General features: G+C 43.4%; 1 protein-coding gene across 4 annotated transcripts in view; it reads left to right on the top strand.

The window, feature by feature from the left end:
• KCNIP1 (potassium voltage-gated channel interacting protein 1) overlaps positions 1 to 18,097 on the top strand; it is a 310,723-nt gene that overhangs the window by 277,711 nt on the left and 14,915 nt on the right. For 2 of the 4 annotated variants that reach the window (XM_045551193.1, XM_045551192.1), the window contains exon 2: positions 14,844 to 14,876. The exons of the other annotated variants lie outside the window; for them this stretch is intronic. In XM_045551193.1, the coding sequence (XP_045407149.1) occupies positions 14,844 to 14,876 (33 nt within the window). The remainder of the gene's footprint in view (positions 1 to 14,843; positions 14,877 to 18,097) is intronic. 4 annotated transcript variants of the gene reach the window in all.

The raw sequence follows: 18,097 nt of genomic DNA, 5'->3' as shown, positions 1-18,097 counted from the left end.
TCTCCCTCCCTCCCCTTCCTTCCCACCTAGTCAGTTCCTGCTCGCTGGGATTTCAGGGCCAACATCACTCCTAGGGGAGCCTCCCCTGAACGCCTGCACTACATCAGGACCCCTGCCAGTCCCTCCCAGAGCACCAAATAGCTCTCCCTTGCAGCACTTCTCACAGCTGTAATTTTGTGTTTGTGTCTGTGATTCTTAGGTTAAATCCCTCATGCACCAAACCATAAGTTCTGGGAACAAGAACCACACGTGTTTTTACTCACCGTGGTAATCACAGTACCTGCCAAAGTGCCTTTCCCATGTTAAAATACTCCAGAACTGTGTGCTCCATGAATGACTGTTTAAGAAAGGCCCTTCTGCCTATTCTTGCAGAGAACCTATTGGTAGGGTTGAGCCTACATGCAGAGTGCATGAAATTGAGTCCCAGAGAGATTAATGCCCAATGCTTCATCTTGGAAATGTCAATGTAGGCATTTTGAACCTGTGTCTGTCTGGCTGCAGAGCCCAATCCTTTGATGAATTCGGGAATCCTGAATCCTCGAGGATGCAACTGTGCCATGAACGTCTTTCTGGTCCTCACGGCTTCCAACGTGGATCCAGCACTCAGAAGGTGCTCGGTGGATGTTTGCTGATAATGAACATGAAGCTCCTGGGAGCCCTGGTCTCCCGAGAATCTGCTTTAGCCCCCACAGCAGGTCCAGGCATGGAGCTCTTCCAGTGGCCTCGGGACCAACCAGTTTTTACAAATTATCAACATCTCCCCATTAGCTGTTGCAATATTAAACTGTGTGACTGGAAATGAATGAATAATCCCACGGGCAAGTGAGGGAGACCAAGCAGCGGAGATTTAATAACAAGTCCTGCCCTCTCTCCAAGCGGAAGGTCTCCCTAATTAAATATTAAAAATCTATCCACACAAGCTAGAGCAAAAAATTGCTTTTTCAGCAGTATGGCTTTGAGACACTGCATTGGAAGACCCAGGCACTGTGGGAATGTCCTCTCCGGGACCCGGACGATGGGGCCAGGGAACCACCACGTGACAAACACGGCTCCAGAGGACCATGAGACAGGGATTAGATCACAGCCACTGTCTGGATGAACAAATTGAGGCTTAGAGAGGGGCAGTGACTTACCCAAAGCCCCCAGGAATCAAGCAGCAAAGTTGGGATCACAGCCCAGTCCCACGTGGTTATGAAGGTCATGAGAGATAATCCTGCAGTTACGAACGTGGGCTCTGGTATCAAGCAGACTCAGATTTGAGTCCCAGCTCTGCCATTTACTAACTGTGTGGCCTGGGGTGGGTCACCTTACCTCCCTAAGTCTCAGGTTCTTTGTCTTCAAAAGGGTAGCAGTGTGTGGCTCACAGGGTTTTCGGAGGGTCCCATGAGATAAAGCATGTGAAGCACCAAGCGCTAGGAAATGCTTGTGTAGCTGTTAATATCACTCTGCTCAGGGGAGACCTCCCTTGGCCCTCCCACCTGCACCACCCGACCCACCACTGTCTCAGAAAGGCCTCCGCCAGAGGGAAGGCAGCCTGCATCCCACTGCCTCGAGCCACGTTGTCTTTTTTTGTCACAGGGTGAACAAAGCTTGCTAGCAATTGTTTGACATTTATTGAGTGTATACTCCACACCAGTTGCACTTCCATTCATTACCTCATTGAAATCCAGCAAGAGCCTTGCAAAGTGCACATTATTCCCACCATTTCCCAGATGTTGAAACTGAGATTGGTAAATATGACACGTGGCCAAGGCTACACGAAGATCTCCAGGCCGGAGGATCTCCATGCTCACGCGCCCAGTTTCCAGGACTTCTCTGCAGAGAAGGGGCGCCGAAGGTGGCCTGGGCTCTGGGCTCCAGCCATCCACTCCCATCCCAGGGCTTCTAAGGACTGCAGAGTGCCCCATGTCTGTCCTTTTAGGTGACTTAAAAATAACCTTTATAAATTTCTTCATCTTAGAAATGTATACTTACTCAATGGAGAAAATTTAGAAAATACACATGAGCAAAAAAAGAATATAACAACCATTCATGATCCTAACTCTCAGAGACAACCACTACTAAAATACTTACATATGATCTCCTGGAGACAGATAGATTTGACAGACAGATGAGGTAGATTGATACAGATGAGATGATTTATGGATAGATATTAATATTTCCTGTTTTACAACACTTGCTTTTTGTTCCCACTTCTAGGAATTTTTCTGAGAAATAATCTGAAATCAGTACAGGGTTACCCACACCTCTGGTCCTTGTCCCACTGCCTCCCACCTTCTTGAACTTTGCTCCAATAATTATCACACATCCTTTGCATGTTTAATTTCCCCCCTTTTAATTACAACTACCAGGGGCCATTTCCCCCTGAAAGGTCATGAGATAACTAAAATAAGAATAAAGTAGATAGTTGCGGATTAGCTAGAAAAAAAATCTTACAATCCTAGGAGATTTTCTTCAACCTTATGATATTCTCAATCATGGAATCAGGTCTCCAGCTGAGCCTGCCTCAGCCTTTGGCATTCTCAATAGGAATTACCAGACCCCTTGCTATTCCAGCTGAAACCTCAAATACCTCAAATTGTAGGCTTTATTAACTGATAAGGAGAAACGGACTTTCTTCCCCTTTCCCTCACTTGCTGGGGCTGAGCCTAAGGTCCCAGGCCTGTTTGGTCAATGGAGGCCTTCCAGTACGATGAGCCCACAAGGAGAGGAGGGAAGCAAAGTCATCCTCAGAGAGCCGGCCCTAAAGAGCTGTTCTCCATGAAGCCCCAGAAAGTGGGCAGGGGCAAAGTTGTCTCCGTTCTCTTTTAAAAAAATTGAAAAAAAAAAAAAGCTCTATTTGCTTTGCTGTGTCCCATCCCTAACACTGTTAACACGGGCTCCCCGCCCTGCACGATGTGGTCCACGCCTGCCTCGCACTCCTCTGGGCCTTGTTCCCCCCACATCCCAGTCTCCAGACACGCCACCTCCTCCCGTCGCTAGAGCAGGCCTGTCTTCTTCCCCCATGGGGCCCTGTGCAGGCTGTTCCCTCCCCCTCGCTCGTCCCCTGGCTGTCCCCCCTCATCCTTCCAGGCTCAGCTTCGAGGTACCACAGAGAAGGCTTGCGGCCATGGTTAGGGTTTCCAGTTCAAGTTCTCCAGCAACCCATACCTTTCCTCCATCACACTTTGCTTACCTGGAATTAAAAATTATTCATTACAAGAAGTTATTCATTTCAAGAAATTATTCATTTAATATCTGCCTCCAGCACAGGACTGATACCTCCGTGAGGACAGGGACTGTGCATGCATGGAATCGTGGTTTATAAGCTTTGCCTCTGAAGTCAGCTGCCTGCACACAAGCTGGCTATGTCCCTCCCCACATTCTGGGACCCCTAGGACACACATCACTCCTGAGACACCTGGGAGACACACACACACAGACATACACACACACACACAGACACACACACACACACACACACACACGCACACTATAAAATGTTCACATTTTATTGGCCAATGCTGGTCACATAGTCCCACCTAACTTCAAAGGGGCAGGAAGTACATCCATGCCTGCGCCTAGAAGCAGGAAAACCAGAAATTGTCATTGACAAGCATGAATGATGACTCTTAATATATTTTATTTGAAAAACATTTTATTTCACAAAAACAATATTACAACAAAACACCGACTGCAGTAGAGCAGACTTTCCAGAGCTCTCTGCACATCACAACAAATGATCAAAACCATTATCCCACTCAAAATGTAATGTTTTAACCAAACATTAAAATTCTAAAAGCAATTCATACCCATAGTTTAAAAAATATTTCAGACAGTAATAAAGGGAAAAGTGTGTCTCCTCTCCCCAACCTCCCTACCCCATAATCCCAAGACACGATCCTTATAGAGAAAAGCGTTTCAGGACTGGAGATGCAGGCTGGGAGGTCCAGGAAGGCTTCTCATAGAAGACGTGACTTCAAGCTATTTCTCATACACGAGATTTAATTTTCAAAGACTACTCTGATCCCACTTAAGCCTTTTAGTAAACCACCTTGAGACTTCAATGATGAGGAGAATTTCTATCTCACAGCGAGGAGTTCGGAAGGGCTGGGAATTCCAACCCAGAACTCCAGATCTGGAAAGTTCCATCAAAGCATCTCTCCAGGCTCAGCAGTTGCCACCCACCACTTGTCAGATGAAACATCTTCAGAGCCCTGTGACCCACTAACGTATTCACAAACTAACTCAGCTAATTAATCCCAGCTCATTCATCCTCTTAAACTGCACGAGTCTTCCAGCTGGCCCTCCGGCTTGCTGCCCTGGCTAATGGAGTGTTATGGGGGCTCTCTGTAGGTTGCACCCCACTCACAGCCAAGCAAAGATACTCATTAGGAAGCTGAGCCCCAGGGCCTCCCTACTAAATGGGAGGAGGCGTCAGTGAGTGCCTTCTGTATACCAGGCCCTTTATCTGCAGTGGTTCCTTTGATCCCAGCAGACTGAGAGATGGGTGTTACTGTGCCTATTTTCCTATTGCGACCGCTGAGTCTCGGAGGACGTAGGTGACTTGCTCAGACTCACCAGCTGTTAAGCTGCAGAGCTGGGATTCAAGCCCAACCATGTTTGACTGCAACACTCACAATCCTTCCCCTCTCACTGATGCTCAAGAGGGATGTCACCCTGCCTTCCTGAGCCACCTTGTACAAAACAGGCCTCCCGTGACCCATCTCTCTCGTTCCATAACCCTCCTGTATTTCTGTTATAGCTCCATCGCCACCTAAATGTCTTTTGTTCACTGCTTTGTTCCCAGTGCCTAGGAGAGGGCCTGGCACCTAGTAGGCACTCAGTAGCTGAATGAGTAAATGACTCCATTTACTTACTGTGAAAAGAACATTGCGTTGCCAGAAGGATGCATCTGAGTTTAACCCTGCTGTGCTGGAATCCAGTGTGTGACTTTGGACAAGTCTAACTCCCTCCGTGGGCCTTGGTACCTACATCTGCACATTGAGAGGACAGGATAAAAGGGTTTCTCTGTGACTCAGAAGCTCTGTGACTTATACAACTTGTCACCAAGAGTAAAGGTGCTCTGATGCTCAGAAAATGGAAACAGTCTTGGAAATGCTAAATGGATGGCAGAGAGCTTGAGGAAGGGGGAGATGGGAAGGGGACTCCTGAAACTACTTGGTGTGTCCCCTCCTGCCACTTCAGATTGGGCTCTACAAATTCTCAAGTGCAGAAAGTGAAGGAGGCTTGAATAGTGGAATTTGGTCTCTGACTTGTGCAGAGACACAACCACAAAGACACAAGAGTGGCCCAGAAGAGACCCGTAGGCGGGTTCCTTATGGCCTTAAACATCTGCCCATCGAGCAGATGATATTAGTCTTTGCTCTTCCAAGTGATCATCTTTGTGACCTCAGTGAAGTCTCCTAAAATTTCTCATTCCATTTCTCCTAATAAAATGGAAAAAATGCTATTTACCTAATAAGAAACCAACAATAAATATTGAATAATAATACTTAAAAGCTATGCAGGAATTCAATGAGACGATATAAGTAAAGTACATATCAGAGTGCTTGGAAATTGGTAGTGCTCACAAGTGTCACCTTTTCTCTTTCTTCTCTGAGTGTCAGTGTTCTCCTCTGTAAAATGGGGCTACTATAATGCATACCCCACAGGAGCTAAGTAATGTGAAAGTTTTCCATAAAACAGACGGCTGAACTTAGGAGCCCATCCCATTGTTGATACGTGTGCTATGAGTAGCACAGAAGCGTACATTTCAGGACACATCCTGACTCCGTACTTCTGTACAGAGGGTCTCTCTAATTACAGGGTGATTAAACATCTTCTCCATGTTGCTTAAGACCCCAAAATTGAAATTCTGTCATTTTTTCTAGACTGTGATAAAACACATAAACGTCACTTAGACAAACATGATTGCTGCAGGGGAAGGGAGCTGTTAAAAAGCGATTGCAGACTCCGGCAGGTACGTAAATGCGTGATAATGAATAACAACTGTCCCCTGGTCTTAGTGTTGGAGAAGCAATATGGAGTAGTGGGGACTGTGGTTCACGACAGAGCACACGCCCTGTCTAAATCGAGCAGCCCCTCCTCAGCTCCAGCCAATTGTTGCCATATGGAAATGTGGGCCTAACATGGCCATAATTTCAGATTTCTAAAGAGAAGCCAAAAATCCATATTTTTATGTGAAATAAATGTTGGCAAAATTCACATTTAAAAGAAGTGAAACAACAACAGTACTCTGTGAGCTGCCAGATTGTGATTTCGGAACTAAACTGTCAAATTACAAAATTACCCACTAAATTAGCCAAATACTTTCCATATATTCCCCTGGTTGCTGTCTCAGGATTCTTAATGTATTTTTTTTTAATTTAACTCCTTGCAGTGCTACATACTTTTAGCAAATAATGAGCACTTACTAAGCATCTACTATATGCAAAGTGGACACCAGACATAATGGGAAGAGTAAAATACCAAAAATAAAAAGAAAACAAAAATAAGCACAGGAACAATCTCCCCCCACTCCGCCCCTGTATATGAATGGAAAAACAAGCATCACATGTACTCACCAGAAAACTGGTTTCCCTGATCATCACCTAAATGTACATCAGGGAATGATACCAATTGGATATCAGACTGGGATGGGGGGTGGGGGGAGGGGATGGGTGTATGCCTACATGACGAGTGCGTTGCGCACCCTCTGGGGAATGGTCATGCTTGAGGGTGCAGACCCGGGGAGGTGGGGGGGGAGGGGATCGAGGTATGAATACATGGTGAGTGCCAGGCGCACTGTCTGGAGAGTGGGAGCGGACGCGCTTGGGACTCTGACTCGGGGGGATGGGCGGGACAGGGACAATGTATATGACCTGAACTTATGTACCCCCATGATGAGCTGAAATAAAAAAAAAAAAAAAAAAAAGAAAATGGCAATGCCCAAAGGTAAATTTGACACCTGCTGGGTGATTGTTAGAGAAGATAAGTGCTTCGGAAGTTTGGACAGAGAGAGATTTCCATGTGGTGATCTGAAGAGCTGCCCAGAGGAGATGACACTTAAGCCAGGTTTAAAGGGCGGGTCGGATTGGGGCCAGCTGGTCACGTGCTCTGGTGGAGACAGGTGTCTATGCACCAGCAGACTCTGGGGCTATGGCACAGGACCCACAGCAGGAAGTGTCGGGGAATCGTGCTGGGATGTAGACTGGGCCCCCAGTGTAGACCCTTCAGTGCCAGCTGGGGACTCTGGGCTCCATCCTGAAGGTCCCTCAGCAGGTGGGGGCGGGCTGTAGCAGGGTGAATCTGACGGAAAGGGGCCCCCCTCCCCCCGCTGTGTCAGGATGAGTCTGGGCACTGGACACAGGCCCCTCCGGCTCTCACCCTTTACCTCTTGCTTTTTATTTCAGTCCACAAAATGTATTTTTATTTAAAATAGATATAAGCATGACTGAGCCCCACCCCGCCAGCAGCAGGCTGAGCTTCCTGGGGGCTGGGGGTGCCTTCTTGGTAATGGTCTGGATCCTGAAACAATCCAGACAGGCAGCGGGGCTTTGAAAGAGGCAGTATTTCCTCTTTTTATGATGGTTTCATTTTACATTTTTATTGGCCCTTCACTGATTGCTCCCGGGCTCTCTGACGGGATGTGAGATGCGCTGACATTTATAGAAATCAATACATTAATAAATCACGAAGTTCATAATGTCTGATTTGCTTCTAAATGAGACAGAACTATTATCGCCATAAAGTTGCACATAAAATATGCCCAATTGTGATGTACTGTGTAGTCTAATCAAAGGCATTTGAGTGAATAACCTTTCCCCAAAAGAAGGAAACAATCAAAGCTGAATAACTTCATTAATAATTCAAGGTGTGTCTGCCAAGGCTTCATTTATTAAGTGCACAGTTAAGAGGCTTCCGAGCCGAGTCCTGGAGAGGATGGCACCTTGACATCTTCTCCCTGCCTCTGGGCAGGCAGACATACGTTCTCAGACGAGCTGACTGCAGTCCTTGCATTTGGCAGTTCATGTTCCAGCTGAGGGTAATGTCCAATTGACTTCTCCAGCTAAGAGATGGACCAAACAATGCGCACACTGACTGTCGGATTATTAAGGGCAGAGAACGTGGAGCCATGTAATATCTCCAGGGAGAAGGAGGCAGGACATTGCCTCAGTGGCCGTCAGTTATCATGTCTGTTCACTACACTCCGGGCCCTACACTGTGAGTTGCTGATGTCCACCACCCACAGATCCCTCCCCGTTGCACGGTGCTCTTCAGACCGAGGCGACTGACACACTTTCATCCAGAGACTCATGTTCGCTTATGGCCGTCCCGGCTAAGATACAATGATATATTCACTCCAGCCAGATAATGTCCAGCCTCAACTGGAAATTGGGTGTCTCCCTGACAGAGTAAATCACAGAACAAGAAAATCTCCCTGTATTAAAGAGAAGCACATTTAATTAACTAGATCCATCAGAAAAGGCAAAATCATCACTAAGACATAGTCTAACATAACTGTTGGATTCTGCTATTGAGAATGACCCTTAAAATCACAGTCGTAATACACTTTAAGATGGGAATACTGTCTTTGAGCACCTACTATGTGCACAGAGCATTTTACATTCCTCATTTCATTTAGATTTATAGCTACAAGGTGGGTAGGATTATAGCTTGAGTTAGTCTAATAACCGCATACCTCCTAGGGACAGTGAGATGATTAGATCAATTCTAAAACTATTATCATGCTCTCTGAGCTCACCAAGACAGGCACTTAATACAAGGATACATTAATACTGAATCCAACAAAAGCTCACTTGGCCAACTTCCATTATTTCCCTGTTTGTGATTATTCTACATGATGGACAGAAGTTTATGTTCACATGAACAAAGAAAGGGTTTATTAGCTTGGATTATGGGGACTAAGCTTACCTTGTGAAATTGGTTTTCAGGTCTTTAGCACACTAATTTGGGATAGTTAGCATATGCCAGTGGCAGCGGTTATGTGATAGAGCCGGATCATACTGGGGTTTTGTCCTTCCCAAAGCGTGATCACTTCACTTCAACAACTTCGTACTGATAGCCTGACCTAGGCCGTGATGGGAATATTTACGCCAAGAAAATTAGAAAATGGGACCAATCAGTCTTCTCCCTCCCTCTCCCAGAGCCAGTTGTCAGACATTAACCTGCCCACTAAAACCAGCTCTCTACTCAGAAGCCATCACTTAGCAAGTTGTCAAGTTATCTGATTACCTGCATAGCAGTTAACTCCTCTTCTTCAAAACTCAGGTTGAAAGGCAGGCTCTTCACATGTAGCCTGACCTGGATCCAGTGAGTTCCCAGTGATGAGAAAATTCTATACTAACCTGACTTAAATCCTATTCACGTGGCAATTTTACTTTTCATTTAAGCAATTTCTTCAACCTCTTTCTGCACTTTCGTTTTTCCATCTTAAAACCAAAAATGCCCTTTCTCCCTGGGTACTTCTCATTTGCAACCAATTGTTATTTCAGTGCCTCAGTCAAGAGGAGTAATAAAATCCCACTCATGTTATCCTCTTATTTCCTGCAGAAATATCCTAGACCCACTTACCCTGGGCAACATGCCCTCTCTCTCCAATACCGGTCAGCAACCGCTCATTAACTGGCTGCCTCCATGTGCTGGAACTTCAGGGCAGCATCCAGCTGGGTCCAAAGGAGAAACGGTGGGAGGTTTCTCCTCTGCCACCTAAATGCCAGATGGTGCCAGGATTTGGGCCTCTTTTGACTAATTGCCCCCTAGAGTTGCAGGAACTGCTGGAGCTACCTAAGTAAATCATCAAAAAATCATCCTGAGGCACTTTTTCCAGACAAAAATGTCCACTTAAAACATCATCTAGAGAGTTCTGCCGGTGACTGAGCCATTGTAGTCAAACTGACAGTTCTACCTTGCAGCCTGGGCTCAGCTGGACCAAAATGTTGCTGTAGAGGTGAGGTGACATGAGAGTCCTTGATGGAGGTGGCCTTGCTTCTTGTCCTCAGACACCTTTTAGGACTGCTTCTTTCCCTAACCCTGGCATCTAGATAACTCCTTTCCCAGCTGTTTGTTTTTTTAGGCTTGGTGAAAAATATGTGACTGTAACACTGTCACACATAAACAGAACTGTGACTTATGTCACAATCTGTATAGTGACTTTGTGGACTTTTAATAGTTGCATTACATTTCTGATGGTTAATTTCCACCACCCCCCACCTCCCGAGAAGCAGCAAGCAGTATTTGACACTTCCCACCACATACTTCAATCTATGTGCTAACCTGATTTGGGGAGAAACTCTCATTTGGGGAGAAAGGGCAGTGAACTGAAATAAACTATATGTTGAAGAATTTTTAAGTCATTTGATCGTGAAAACTTTCCATCAATAGAAATAGAAGCACTCAGAGTTTTTTTTTTTTCCCATAGAACTCTTCTTGCAGAACATTTTCAGTACTGAGGTGTAAATGAATGAGAAATGTATAAATTCAATTTTGCTTAAAAGGGGCAGGAGGGGTTTCAAGATTAAGAGAACAAATGCTTGGAGCAAAATATGATTCGAGTTTTATTGAACCAAGAAGACTGAAAAAAATATCTGGAACACTCAGAAAATCTTTATCAAGGCTCAGCTCAGCACTCCCGGGACTCATTGTGAAGTTTATAAAATTCAGAGCTGATGAGTTGTGTGCACTCTGTGTGTCTGAGTGGGTTTATGACTCACCTCCAAGCCTTGGCTGTAAGAATCTAAGCCTCAAGGCTTCAGGACCAAGTGGGACTTTTCCCTCCTCTGCTCTATGCAAGCAACAAGGATCTTCACCCCTGATTATATGGGGGGCAGTTGTCTATCAAAAAAATAGTGCCAAACCCACCCAAAACAAACCAATCAACCAAGTTTAAAGGGAGATAAAAGATTACATTTTAAAATGCTGGCATGCCATCACTAATACAGTTTCTCATGTAACCAATATAGGTCAGGCAACATTGAAAATGAAATACTGGAAATATTAGAAATATAATTTTAAGAGGAAGTACAGCATTCTGTATTTTGTATGCACACTGTCATGCGAATTATTTGCAGCTCAAGTATGTCGTGATCTTTTAAATTTCCCTCTGGATACAGCTTTCACAGCATCCCACAAGTTTTGATATGTCATATTCTCCTTATCATTTAGTTAAAAATACTATCTAATGTCCATGAGTCTGCTTTTTTGATACATGGGTTACTTAGAAATTAGAACTATATTGCTTGATTTCCAAACATTTGAGGATTTTCTAGTTTTCTTTTTGCTGTTGATATCGTGCTTAATTCTGGACAGAAAGCATTCTAAATAACTTCAGTTCTTTAAACTTTATGGGATTGGCTTTATGGGAAACATTTGGGAAAATGTTCTAGGTGCACTTGAAAAGAATGTACAGTAGTCTATGATTCTTGGGTACAGAGCTCTCTATGTCTTAGTGAGCCAAGTTTGTTGAACGTATTACTCAGATCTTATACCCTTCTTGATTTTTTTGTCTGCTTGTTTTGTCAGCTACTGAAAGAGGTGTTTTAAAATCTCCAGTTGTGATTAGGAATTTAATTCTCATTTTAATTTTATCAGCCTTTGCTTTTCATGTATTTTGAAGCTATATTATTAGTGCATCTTAATTTAGAATTGTTAGCACTTCCTAGTGAATGGATCCTTTTACATAAAAACTTTATCTTTATCTCTAGCACAGATTCTTGCTTTAACGTCTGCTGAATCTGATGTGAACATAGCCATGCCAGCTTTTATTGATTTGTGTTTGCATGGTATATCCTTTTCCATCACTTTATTTTTATTTTCTGTGCCCTTATGCTTGCACACATCACTTAGTTAGAGTCTGGTTCATAACTGATGCTTGCTCTCTTATATCAAAGACTTTCTAGTTGTCGTTATATTTCAGCAGTTTCCTATGTTTTTGTAGGTGGTTTTCTTTGTTTTTATCCTGCCTGGGGTTTGTGGGGCTTCTTGAACTCAAGGCTCAATATATTTCACCCATTTTTTTATTTAAAATTTATTATCTCTTCAAATATTGCTTCATTATCATTCTTTACACCAATTATGCATATGTTAGTACTTTTCATCATGTACCATATGTCTCCTATGCTTTTACCTGTAATTCCATTATTTTCTCTCTCAGTGCATCAGCCTGTATATTTTTCTATGGATCTGCCTACCAAATCATTGATTCCCTCTTCATCTGTGTATTACGTGTTGTTAAATTGGTCTATTTAGTTGTTAATTTGGGGCAATATATTTTTTAATTCTGGAATTTTTAATTGACTTTTTTGTATATATGCTAGTTCCTTTAGTGGAATTCTGTAGCTTTCTGTCTATTTTCTTGAGCATATATTCACCGTTATTTTAGAGCTCATGCCTGATTAATCCAGTATTTGAATTATCTGTAGATCTATGACTTGTATTCTGTTTTTTCTCTTGGTCCTGTCTCTTGACATGCCTGGCAAATTTTCACTGAATGGTAGACATTAGAATGAAAATGTATAAACTATCTGGTTAAGCCTTCAACTTCTGAAAAGTAATAAAACAAAAGCAGGTAAACTTAATCCAGACAGGGACTGAGCTGTTTTGGGGCAGGCTACTTTGGTAGCTCTGTAATGCCTTCAAACAGATGGGATTTTTTTAAACATCATCCCCCTCTAGTTGTTCTCAGAGAGATTTCAGCTCTGCTATAAGAGAGCTCACTACTCCTGGGTCTTTCACTTTCTGTGCCTTTGCATATGCTGTTCCCTTGTCCCCTCATCCTTCAAGACTCAACTAAACTATCACACACCCCCTTGAAGCTTTCCCTGGCATCCCTTCCACTCCTGTGCCATCCAGGAGGCATTAATTAAGAGCTTCCTCTCCCCAGTTCCCAGTTCTTTGCCATATCCACACTGTTTTGGAATGATTTGCCAATGAAAAGTTCCAGACCAACAGCCTACAACATCCTTCCCACAAATGTGTTATATTTGGCACCTGCTGTATGTGTTCAATATTAAATTCATTGATAACAGCTAAGAATCAGGAAACAAACGATCTTTAATTATGGCATCTCTTGAAAAATCTAAAGATCTGGATTCACTGGGCTTAAATTATTACTACCTGATAACAACTGGCTCAGTAACAGTTGTTCCCCTTTCATGGGGCAATTTTTCTCCAGTTCTCAGTCCCCACCACCCTCTAGAGTTGTACATCCATCACCTGTCCTCATCTAAATTACCTGCCAATGACTACTGGCATTTGAGTTTGCAATCCCTGGACTGTGTGTATGCCTCCTCACCAGTCTGACAGCTCATGTAAACAGACTTTATGTCTTTTCATCTCTTTTCCAATACCTATCACATTCCTGGCATGACAGAGGATGTCAATCCATATTTGTAGACATATCTCTATTAAAATGCTACCTAAGCTTTTTCAAGGCAGTGAAACTATGCTATACGATACTATAAGTGTGGATACGTGCCATTATGCATTTATCAAAGCCCATGGAACCATACAACACAAAAAGTGGACTCTAATATAAACTAAAGACTTTAGTTACTATTAACATACCAATATTGGTTCATCAATTGTAAAAAAATATATACCACACCGATGCAAGATGTTAATAATAGGGGAAACTGTAAGGTTGGAGTGTATGGAAACTCTCTATACTTTCTATGGAATTTTTCTGTAAACCTAAGATAGCTCAAAAAATAAGTCTATTAGTAAAAACAAATAAATAAATGCAAATGTCACCTAACCAGCCTGATAAAAGGGGCAGATAAATCCAGCAAAATAAGTTTGTCCCATGGGACACAGGTCAGGAGACAAGAGCGAAAACACCAATGGATATTCACCTACACTACCACTTACAGGAGCAGCAGGCAAGTAAGTCCCTGTTGTCTGGGGTTGCAGACTGGGGGCAAAGACTAAAGCACACTTTTGGTGGTGGCTGGGCTGCCTTACACACTCTTGGTCAGGGTGCTGCCAAGACAGGAGGAAGTTCAAAGAAGAACCTACAAAGGAGAGCCCGGCTGACCACCAAATAGACCCAAAAAGGCCAGGAGAACATCTAGTAGAGTTCCCTGGGACCTTGGGCCCACTCAACTCCACTGTGCCATGGATGGCTTTCCAGGTCTGCTGTGTCGTCTTGTGTTTTATATTCGGTATAACAGGCGACTTAGCCTGCATCTGCTCTGCCACGCGTCCTAATGTGCTAATTCTCTTCCACAACTGCCCTTTTCCTTTTCTGCATCTGAGTTACTTATCAAGTTTAAAAAGGGAAGAGAGAAGCAAAGATTTATAGATTGTAAGCTCAATGAGAGCAGGGAATAGAGTTTTTATTCACCAATATATACATAGTACATTCACCAATATGTTCATAGACAATTGTTGAGTGAGTGAATAAATGATCCTATGAGGTTTGTAGCTTCAAATCACAAAGAAGCAGAGAGGGGTACTGGGGGCCTCCTGATGGTGGAGGGGGTCTTATGAACTGCTCTTCAGTCAAACATGCAGGTATTTCCAAGGACCCATCCACATCCATGCACATCTGCCACGCGCCATCCCATCTCTGCAGGCTGCATGACTGCATGGCTGAGGGCATGCTCAGAGAGACCCTGCTGGGAGCCATGGCCACTGGGAGGCGACCCATTGCTCTTGCCTGTTCCGACCATGGGAAAAGGACAGGGTGTTCAGCCCTAGCTCTGGTACGGAGAGGCTTCTTTGCATATGTCGAGATGGACGGTGACCTGGACACCCTTAGAGTGGCCTCTCCATCAACAACAAAAGTGTGTTTTCCTTTTTGATGAATGGATTTGGTAAAATCTTTTCTCACTTTTTCCTAGACATCGCCTGGTGGTATTACCAGTATCAGAGAGGTAAAAAAAAAAAAAAGTTTAAACTAACTTGACTACTTTGGTCATGTGACTTGTAAAGGACGGGCTTCTTAATCAAGTATCTCTTCTGTAATTAGTCTTCTCTCTCACCAACTTTCTGTTCCCCTTGTTAGCAAACCCCACCTCTATAGAAACAGTTGGAAATGTTCATTCTGAGATAAGCTATAGGAAAAGCTTTGCTCCCCCTAAGAAACTGATATGTTTTTCTTTCATGGGCAATAAGACATACGTAAAATCTCAGAGCCAATTTGTGGCTCAAGTGTTGTAATTGCTTCAAACAAATGGCCTGAATTTCTCTGTTCTCTTTTTCCCCGTGGTCTTGACCTCTTAATCTAATCCACATTTTCTGAGGCAGTTTTTCTTATTACTTTATCTCGTTACTTTATTATATTTATTTCCTATAATCAGCCTCAAGTCTTTATGCAACAGCGTGGAATGTGTTTAAATAAGCAGATAGTGAGGCAGTAGGCGGTGTGGTGTGAGGTAGGAGAAAGGTAGGCAGGTGGGAGAAGACGTGGGTACAGATTAGGAGCTGAAAACTCAAATGCCCGTGGTGCCAGGCAGGTGGCATTAATGGGTTACAACAGACAGCCCTAGAGGGTAGGGCTGCCCAGAGGGGACAGCCACTGCTCAGCTCTAGTAGACTGTTGCCTTGTGAGAATATGAGACCAAAGATGTCAGATAACCCCATTTTCCAAGAGGAATCAGAAATCTATTTGTAGATGAACATCTCATCTTTAAATGTGGGCACCTAATTCCCAAATAATTAAAACACATTTTACAAATCAAACACAACCTGTCTTTGGGCTGCATTCAGGCCAAAAGTAGCTATTTTGTAACCTCAAAACTAGATGAGTAAGTATGAAGTCCAACCCAGACACCATGATGGAGGAACTATTTCCAGTCCGGGGAGAAGGAGATGGCCGTGGCCAGGAGCCTGGCCAAGGAGGCACCTCACTGGGTCTTCCTGCTGCTCACGGTCTACTGATACCCGGGCACAGAGCTGTCAGATCTGAAGGAAGAGGCCAGGACTGGCTGGATTCTACATCCAGCTCTGTCACCAATTGCCTCAGTGACCTAGGACTTAGACAAAGCCAGTTAGTGACAGAGTTTAGATCTCCTATGCTAGAAGACCTTAGCACCGACTCAATATGTTTAAAAGATGCAGAAACTCGCCGAAAGTATAGTCATGCTCTGCGTAATGACATTTTGGTCAACAACAGAACATATACAGTGGTGGTCCCATAAGATTATAATGGAGCTGAAAAATTCCTGTCACCTAGTGACATCTTGATGATCCTGACCTTGCGTAGGCCTAGGCTAATGTGTGTGTTTAGGTCTTAGTTTTTAATAAAAAAGTTTGAAATGTTAAAAAAAATTAAATTTTAAAAATAACAAAGCTTATAAAATAAGGATATAAAGGAAGAAAATATTTGTGCACCGCTGTACGATGTGTTTGTGTTTTAAGCTAAGAATTATTATAAAAGAGTCAAAAATTTTAAGAATTACAAAGTTTGTGAAGTGAAAAAGTTACTGTAAGCTAAGGTTAATTTATTATTGAAGAAAGAAACTTTTTATGAATATAGTGTAGCCTAAGTGTGCAGTGTTTATAGAGTCTACAGCGGTGTACAGTGGTATCCTAGGCCTTCACATTCACTCACCGCTCACTGACTCACCCAGAGCAGCTTCCAATCCTGCAAGCTTTGTTTATGGTAAGTGCCCTATACAGATGTACCATTTTATATCTTTTATGCCATATTTTTACTGTACCTTTTCTGTGTTTAGATATGTTTAGAAATACAAATACTTAGCATTGTGTTACAACTGCCTACAGTATTCAGTTACAGGCTGTATGGTTGTGTAGCCTGGGAGCGATGGGCTATCCCGTACGGCCTAGGTGTGCAGTAGGCTGTACCATCTAGGTGTGTGTAAGTGCGCTCTATGATGTTCTCAAATTGACAAAATTGCCTAATGATGCATTTCTCAGAACACATCCCCGTCGTTAAGCGACACATGACTGTATAGGCAAGAATGCAGTGACGGTGCATTTTTTTCTGATGGAGTCTAAAGCTTTCGTTCCATACTCAGAAGAGTCTCAGATCCCAAAACATTCAGGACCACTTAATCTGAATCATCTACCCTGCAGCCTGAGAGCTTCCTGCGTAGGTCCCCCGTAGTTGATGATTCTACGTAGCTGTACCCCTGTGATGGAGAGTCATTGGGTGTGAAGAACGCATAGTTGGAGAATCACTGAGTCTGTTAGGACACCCAACTTCTTGATGTCAGATGGGCAGGACAGTGGTCCCCTCTCTCCCCACCACACACAAGGTTATGGGACAATGGGCATGACAACATTTTACGGCTTAATAGTACTTTACAAACAGAAAGTCTTTTAATTTATTCTTGTGGTGTAGTGATCATCATAGTATTAAGTCCCTAGGTTAATTTTTATCTCAACCACTCAAACTCCGTCTGACTTAGTAACTGATTATCGTTATTTTTCATAACAAAAATAATAATGACGAGCAACATTTGGCACTGGAGACTCTTAGCAAACCTCAGACGAAACTGTCACAGAGGCTCCCACATGTTCGTTCTGTTCTCTGTCCTCCAATCAGGAAGCTGGGTCACCCTCCCTCCTTTACTGGGACCACCCGGGCAGCATCCAGGGAATCCCCGAGGGGCACCAGAAGGAATATGAAAAGCGCTGCAGCCACCTCTAAAGCTTCTTCTGAGTGTATTTCCTGTGGCCGGCACCACACTGCCTGCCCGGTAGACACATTAAATCAGTGTTTGCCAGCCAAAAGTCATGACACGTGACGGTCACAACCAGCATGTGTTTCCAAAGGAGTACTTTAAAACTGAGAATAGAACACATCTCACGTTAGTGAAGGACAGTTTTATGTCATTAAATTTTTGCTTCAAAATGGTTCATGAAATTTTTGTTTATATGTATATGTATATGGGATTGTGATACAAATCGCAGTTACTACTATAAAATACAGTAAAAAAAATTTGAAAGCCACTGGTTTAAGCCCCTAACGTCCATAGGCAGGCTACTTGCCAGCATGTTGAGTCCCCAAGATGTGAGTTTCCTTCCATAACTGTTGTTAGCACAGCCTGACAATTAGCAGATGATGAAAAAGGAAAACAAAACAAAAACTTGGCAGTCAATATCCAAATATTCAGATATTACAGACTCT

Source organism: Lemur catta, chromosome 5, assembly GCF_020740605.2.
Source record: "Lemur catta isolate mLemCat1 chromosome 5, mLemCat1.pri, whole genome shotgun sequence".
NCBI lineage: Eukaryota > Metazoa > Chordata > Mammalia > Primates > Lemuridae > Lemur > Lemur catta.
Note: the sequence above shows the minus strand (reverse complement) of the source record. Positions and strands in the feature narration are given on the sequence as shown.